The 6819-nt window shown below is 49.5% G+C and overlaps 1 protein-coding gene across 1 annotated transcript; it reads right to left on the bottom strand.

Annotated features, from left to right (window-relative positions):
- Positions 1-1784: 1784 nt before the first annotated feature.
- mex3b (mex-3 RNA binding family member B) lies at positions 1785-6556 on the bottom strand. The gene is made up of 2 exons (XM_085469279.1): positions 5962-6556; positions 1785-4498 (listed from the first exon to the last, which is right to left on the bottom strand). The coding sequence occupies exons 1-2, from the start codon at positions 6182-6184 to the stop codon at positions 3090-3092; spliced, it is 1632 nt and encodes a 543-aa protein (XP_085325405.1). The 5' UTR covers positions 6185-6556; the 3' UTR covers positions 1785-3089.
- Between the last annotated feature and the right edge of the window lie 263 nt (positions 6557-6819).

The following is a 6819-nucleotide window of genomic DNA, read 5'->3' as shown; positions in this document are numbered from 1 at the left end:
AGACTTTCTGGCTACGTTTGTGTAAAAGAATGTTCTCTGATAATGTCGTCTATCAGTTAGAGATGAATAAAAAAATTTCACTTGTGAGAAGTGAAAGAAACTCATGAAAAGCTGAGACCACTCTCAGATACTCAAACCGATATCCTCGAACTCTGGACCTCGTCTTTTATTCTTCCAAGCTGAGAACCAGAAAGAATTTACAGCTATTTAAATGCAAATGGCATTAAAATATTTGTTATATTGATAAAACGGACACCCGATGACAGAAGTCTGAGCACATGGAGTGTCTGTCAGATCCTGCTGTATTAAATACAAACAGACACATGACCTACAATAGCGTGAAAAATCCTTTCCCCTCTGAGTGAGAGACGTCCGTCTGAACCGCTGTCGCACAAGGACGTGACATCAGCACGCGCGGAGCTCTTTGGACCGAGGGGGCGGGGTTTGAACCGTTTTCTGGAACTGATCTGGAGCTTGTTGTTAGTACTTCTTCCTCCTGGCGCTGTCCCAGGACCCAAAGGTTGAGAAACCAGCCTTTATTTCCGCCCTCCTCCCAGGTCGGCTGGCGGTTGGTTAATGTGTAATTAGAACCAGATTTAATGGGAGAAATGATTATCCCAGCAGCTGATTAATGATTTACATCCCCCGGCCTCGTCTTCCCGGGTACGATGATTCCGTGTTTTTCCTTCTTTTGTATCTGGCTGTGAGAGTTTTTGATTCTTGGACATCTTTTAAAATTATTTTTAAAACATTCTTATATTTGTGATATAAAATCACCGACTGTTGTGCCTCTTTCTGGACATTATTAAACCAGTGAGGAACCAAAGCAAATGACCACAGGTGCACACAGAACCCGGGGCCTTCGTTAGTTTAATTTCCCCGACCTTTTTCCCAGTTTAACAAAACGTTTAAATAAATTAAGCCACGAATCAGCACATATCTGAATCTGACCAAACACCTGCTGAAAGTGACTGTTGTCTCTCAATCAGCTGATCGATCAGCGAGTCTGTAAAATGATTTTAGGGGACAATCAGCTGTTTCTTGTCTGTGACGTGAAACTTCAAGGATGTTCACTTTAAAATGAGCAGAAAACAGAAACTGTTGAGGATCTGAAGTAAGAAGACTTTGTAGGTGTTCTTCTCTTCAATGACTCACATTGTAGGCGATTAGCTGTCAGTTAACCAAGTGTATCATATTGAATACGAGTTTTTGAGGCGTCTGCATCATCAGTGTAAAAACCTGAATGAATCACAGCGTTCATTTTTAAGACTTAAACTCTACAAAAACACCAGATGTAGCAAAATGATATCAGATAAAACTCGTCTGTACAAACTTTTCTGAAATTTTCTGCCCTTTTTTTCCAGGTTAAGTTAGCAGGTCAGCACATTTTAAACCAGAGCACTCTACAGTACAGTAAACGGGTCCCAAACGACCCAATGAGCTGACGGCTTTTTCACCAACTGGTTTTCTAAAATGCGACCACCTAGCTTTTTCAGATCTCTCAGTATGTCCCGCTTCATCAGTCCACCAAAGCCCACAGGAGCCAGATTACGGTCTGCACACCAGCAGATCTGCATAAGAATAGGTCGCACAGCTCTTCTAATTAGTGATAAGGCAGGCCGAGTCCCACCGTCAAAGCATATCCTCCATAATTAGGCTGCGGCGATAATCCCGCCACCTCCGAGCTTCTATCAGGGACCAGAGAGGGGTCGGCCGCTCGGAAAACTATTACGACTCCGATCCACATCGACACGTGAAGGATGGACGAGAAGCAGACACCAACATCGATGTACCATTTTTATTGGACTTATATAGAAATACTTAAAAAAACATGAAGTAGCACCATTACTTTTTTTATCATGTATAACTTTAAATGTCAGAAAAATAAAACTCTTGATACATTTTCAAATCTTGTCTCAGCAAATATAATATTAGTATTTGACCATGAGGTTAAAGGCCCTTTATCATAAAATAAAATATACTTTGTTCTTAAACTTTGCTCAATAAAGTACATTTACGCTCAAGTAACTTCACCTACATATACATAAACAAGTGGTAAACAAATGTATTAAAATAGAAATACTAAAACTATAGTGGTGCAACAGAAGCCTGTAATTCCCACTGGAATCTAATTCATACAAATTTTAGAAAGCATAAACGGTTTCTTTGTGTTCAACTTACTAAGTTTTGTACATTTCAATGTTTCATAATAATATAGAATAAAATATGCTTTATATTACGGAATAAAAAATATGCTGGGTGAAGCAGATTTAAAAGACTTTTTTTGCTGAACCTATAAAAACTCCATCCCAACAGAATACTGTCAAATACACATTTTTGTGGACTCGGATTTGCTCCCACAGTCGTGTGATATTAAAATAATACAGTGATCAAATGCCGTAAGGCCGTACTAAAAAAATGAACAATATTTCAACCCAGCTACAAAAAAGTTCACTGAACTTAAATTAAAATATCTGTAAACATCTTTGCAATAAGAAATATAATCTTTCAAGTCAAAAAAGAATAAAATACTTCAATCTGTAGTAATGTCATTTAAAACTTTCAACTTGTGGAAATTGATTCTATACATATATATGTAGGATATGTTGTTGCTCTCCCTCCCTCGCGTGGTTTCTGACCTCGAGCTGCAGTATCTGTTAGGCCGGACGCCCTCCACGTTTCCCAGCCGCCGCCCCCCCTCACTACACTTGATCGGCAAACCTGGAAGGCTCGTCCCGCCGAAACGGTCTACAGGCGGACCCCCGTACCTCCGTCCTGACCCCAATGTCTCTCTTCGCTTCATAAATATAGTGTACAATTAACTAGAACTATTGATTACTATACTGTAATATTTAAAACATGCACTTAGATGTTGAAAATATTTCCCCAAGCTACAGTACGTTATTCACAACTAGCCCACGAAGGCTGTCTGTCCCTTCTTCTGGATACTGCAGCCTCTCTTACATACATATGTATATCTATGTACACTTTCCAGACTGACGATTGGCTGATCGTTAAAGCGGTATGAAGAGTCTGTTGTTGCTATTGTAGTCTGTCTCGCCGACGAGACAGTCCAAGAGTTTCACTTCTTATGAAAATATACGTATAGCCTGAGTGACGCCGGTGTGGCAGACGGGGCATTTGGGGTCGCTCCTCTCGCAGATCCGATTGGCACATTCCATGCAGAAGAGGTTGTGCCCGCAGGGAACCAGCGCCGCGATGACCTCGCTCTCGAAGCACACCGAACAATCGCGACTGCCTTTTCGGCTGGTACCCGAGGAGGTGGATGAGGAGGAAGAGGAGGACGACGACGAGGCCGAGGAGTCGCACGGGACCCCGGGGAGGTGGGGGCCCGGCAAGGACGCGATGGAGCCGGAGTAGCCGGGGAAACTGAGTGGGCCTCCGCCCGGGTCGCTGCGCACCCTGCGGGCTAACGGGTGCTCGGCGGGCCCGCCGTTGTGGCTGTGGAGAGGAGGCGACAGGCGAGGCTGCGGGGTGCAGCCGTTAACCCTCCTCTGACTCCCCGCGATCCCGTTGGCATTAGCCGAGCTGTTGGTGGGGAACATGGCTGAAGTGGAGGTGGGGGAGCTGCCTCCGGTGGAGGAGGGGGTCATGCGACTGTCGTACGGGGACCACAGGAGGCCTGGCGGGGCTGGTGTTGGGTCAAACCCTGGCGAGGAGTCAAAAGTCAGATCAGTGCAGTCGGGGGAGATGACGTCGCTTCCGTAAACAAACCCGTTGCCGTTGGTGTTGACGTTGATGTTGTTGTTATTGTTGTTGCCGTTGTTGTTGGTGGTGGCCGTGTAGCTGAGCGCGGGGCTGGGGGGGCTGTAGTCGGCCATGCGCGAGCTGTTGTTGCCGAAGTAGGAGTCCGTGGAGGCGCTGCCCAAGGAGGAGGAGGAGTCGTTGCGGTAGTTGGAGAAGGGTTTGCGCACAGAGGTGGGGGTCATCCCCGCGCTGGGCTTGGACCACAGGGTGGCGTGTCCGTGCAGGTCGAAGCCCACATCGGTGCCGTTGGCGTGGAAGTCGTTTTCGTCCTGGAGCTCGATCAGGCCTCCGGTCCTCATGGCGATGTGGGCTTCGATTTCTTCGCGTGCTCGGTCCACATTCTCCGGCATCCCCGTCACCTCAAACACCGGCTCCTTGTCCCGGCTCGGGGTCACGATGTAGGTGTGGGTCTGCTGCTGGATCCGCTTGATGGTGGCGCCCTTGGGCCCCACAACCAGCCCGACCACGCGGTAAGGCACCCGGACCTGGATGGTGGTCTGTCCAGGCAGGTTAGGCGGTCCGGGGACCGGGGTGCCGCTCCCGTTCAGGCTGGTGTTTTTGTTCCGGGAGGCTCGGATCATGGAGAAGTGCTCTGCAGCCGAGATGATCTCCCTCCTGGCCATGGCCACATCCTCCCTCCTGCCTGTCACCACGAAAACGGGCTCCTCGCCTCGCACCGGAGTCTTGATGTAGGTGTTGGTCTTTGCTCGCAGGGCTTTGATCTTGCAACCTGAGGCAAAGGAAGCAAAAGAAGAAAAGTGAGGACGTAGAACCTTGAAATGTGGCACATGTTCTCAGAACAGATGTTGCGTGCTTGTTGTTGTCTGTCAAAAAGTGCGAGCAGGTGAGGAACCCTTTTAGAGAAGAACAAATCTAAACCACGTGCCACCGCCACGAACATACAGCAGGACAGAAAGAACAGCGAGCAAGTCTCCTTCAGCAAAACACAAGGACGGCTGCTGCGAGACACGCTGGGGAAAAAGGGGCAAAGCTACGTAAAGACTTCATATCCTGGAAGCTGAGCTTTAACTCACATTCCAACGCCCTGAAGCACAGGCACACATCTTTATCATCAAAAAGACCAGCTGAGGAAACAGCCAGGGAAGAATGACATAATTAGCCAAGCGAAGCCAGCTGAGTGGGACAGGGTGATATAACCAGCAGAGGAAGGAGAGTCCAACTATACCGTAAACCAGTTTAAATCCCGAGTTAGCGTCAAACTGGTGCAGGTTAAATAAGGATAGTCTCTCGCATTAAAACAACACCCCCGGGTCACGGCTAGTCCACCATTTTTCCTCTCCGTGCTTCTAGCCTGACTTAACCCGACGCAGGGGGCTGGGTGATGGTGTTGGATGTAAACAAGCCTACTGCACAAATGTCGCACTGTGGCTGCTGTAAAGTGTCCTTACAGTTCCTTTTGTTTTTGTGGGAGCAGCAGCAGCAGCACAGGGAGGGGAAAAGATTCCGCATATGTAACCAAGCACCAGTCCCGCCCTGCAGCCCTACAGCTGGAAACACTGAGAGATCTGTGCAGCTATGGGCGTCTGCAGCCTGCGAGGCAAGGTAACATCGTGACCGCTGTCCTAATTCGATCCGATCACCATCACAGCCATTAAGCAAAGAATGTGTGAGGAAAACACACGCGCACACAGTGACCTACAAACACCACATGATGATGATAATAACCTCTGTCCTGTCAGCGGTCATCGCCAGGCTTCACCCAAAACAGCTCGGATTTCATTTTAATTCTTCGAAACCAAACTCCGTTCATTTTGTCAAATACTTGAACAAACGCGTGCCTGCCTGCAGAGCACGCACGATAAACAGCACGACTTTGGTGTCTTTTCTGAGCTGCTTCCTGCTTCTCTTCAGTTCGGCAGCAGCACGGGCTGTTATTAATCTCAATAAGCACTTATTCCAAATGTCAACTTCTTGAATCTGTGCGCGCTGCCGCCCACCGCCGTGTATTTATAGAGAAGGAACAATGTATGACTAACTGGCGAGACAGAAACTGAAGCCCGGAGGGGAACAGGGAAGCCGAATTCACCAGCAGAGCTGCAAATGTAGCCTGAAAGCAAGAAAAGTGACACATGCGCGTCCTCCCACACGGGACACGGTGCTGTTTGGGTGCATGGCCGCGCTCAGCTGTGCTGCAAGACAAACACCAACCGTCTCACACACACAAACACACACCTTGTCTGCCCACGATCTCAGCCACATGCTCGGAGCTGGGCACCGGGACGCACTCCGTCATGTTGACGCTCTTCTTCCGGGGCTCCTGGCCGTTGTCGTACAGCGGGTTCTCGTCGTTGTCCAAGCCGAGAAGGGAGAGCTGGTCCAGGGCGATCTGCAGCGCTCTCTGGTCGTCCAGCGCGTCTCCCTGGACGCTGCTGTCGGCGAACAGCGAGCTGGGCATGTTTGCGGCTTCGCAGGGTTGCGGGTGGAAGGCAGAAAATAATACAGGAAGGAGGGCGAAGAAAGGAGAGGGGAAGAGAGGAGGAAGAAGAGGAGGAGGAGAGGGGAGAGGCACCGGAGCCGGTTCTCAAAGACAACTGGTCAGTGCAAAGAAACCAGTGCGGCTGAGGAGGGGAGGGAAAGCAGCGCAAAGGAGCCACAGTAAAACCATCCACCCCCTTTGGTTTCCAGGCCGAAGCTGGACGTCCCGGTTCGAGCCGAGCCGAGCCGTGCTGCTGCAGGAAAACGCGTGTTTATTCCACAGCGGTAATAATCCGTGCTGGCTTCCCCTCAGCTCCTCTGTTGCTTCTGTCTGAGTCTTTGCAGAGCCAGACAGAGAGATGTGCGGGTGACGTCACCGCCTGGGCAGGGGCGATGCGGTGCCGCGGCTCGTTTGCATATCCGGGATCCGATTGGCTGCCCGCAATGACTGGGCGGGCCCGCTCGTACAGGCACGCCCACCTCTTTGTTCCCAGTCTTGCTCTTTGTCTCTTTCCCGGTTCGCGCTGCTCAGGCCGGCTGGCAGGAAGTGGAGCTGTTCACGCGTTCATCACGCATCACATGTGTTCTTTCCCCGAGGATCTCGGCCCTCTTCCA

This window comes from Copadichromis virginalis, linkage group LG1 (assembly GCF_057382275.1).
Source record: "Copadichromis virginalis isolate Kocher_CV1m ecotype Utaka linkage group LG1, C_Virginalis_male_GT1.1, whole genome shotgun sequence".
Taxonomy (NCBI): domain Eukaryota; kingdom Metazoa; phylum Chordata; class Actinopteri; order Cichliformes; family Cichlidae; genus Copadichromis; species Copadichromis virginalis.
Note: the sequence above shows the minus strand (reverse complement) of the source record. Positions and strands in the feature narration are given on the sequence as shown.

Coding starts and splice junctions, on each gene's coding strand:
- mex3b (XM_085469279.1), bottom strand. CDS start 6,184: ATGCCCAGCTCGCTGTTCGCCGACAGCAGCGTCCAGGGAGACGCGCTG. Junction 4,499..5,961: donor TGAGATCGTGGGCAGACAAG/GTGTGTGTTTGT, acceptor CCTTTGCCTCAG/GTTGCAAGATCAAAGCCCTG.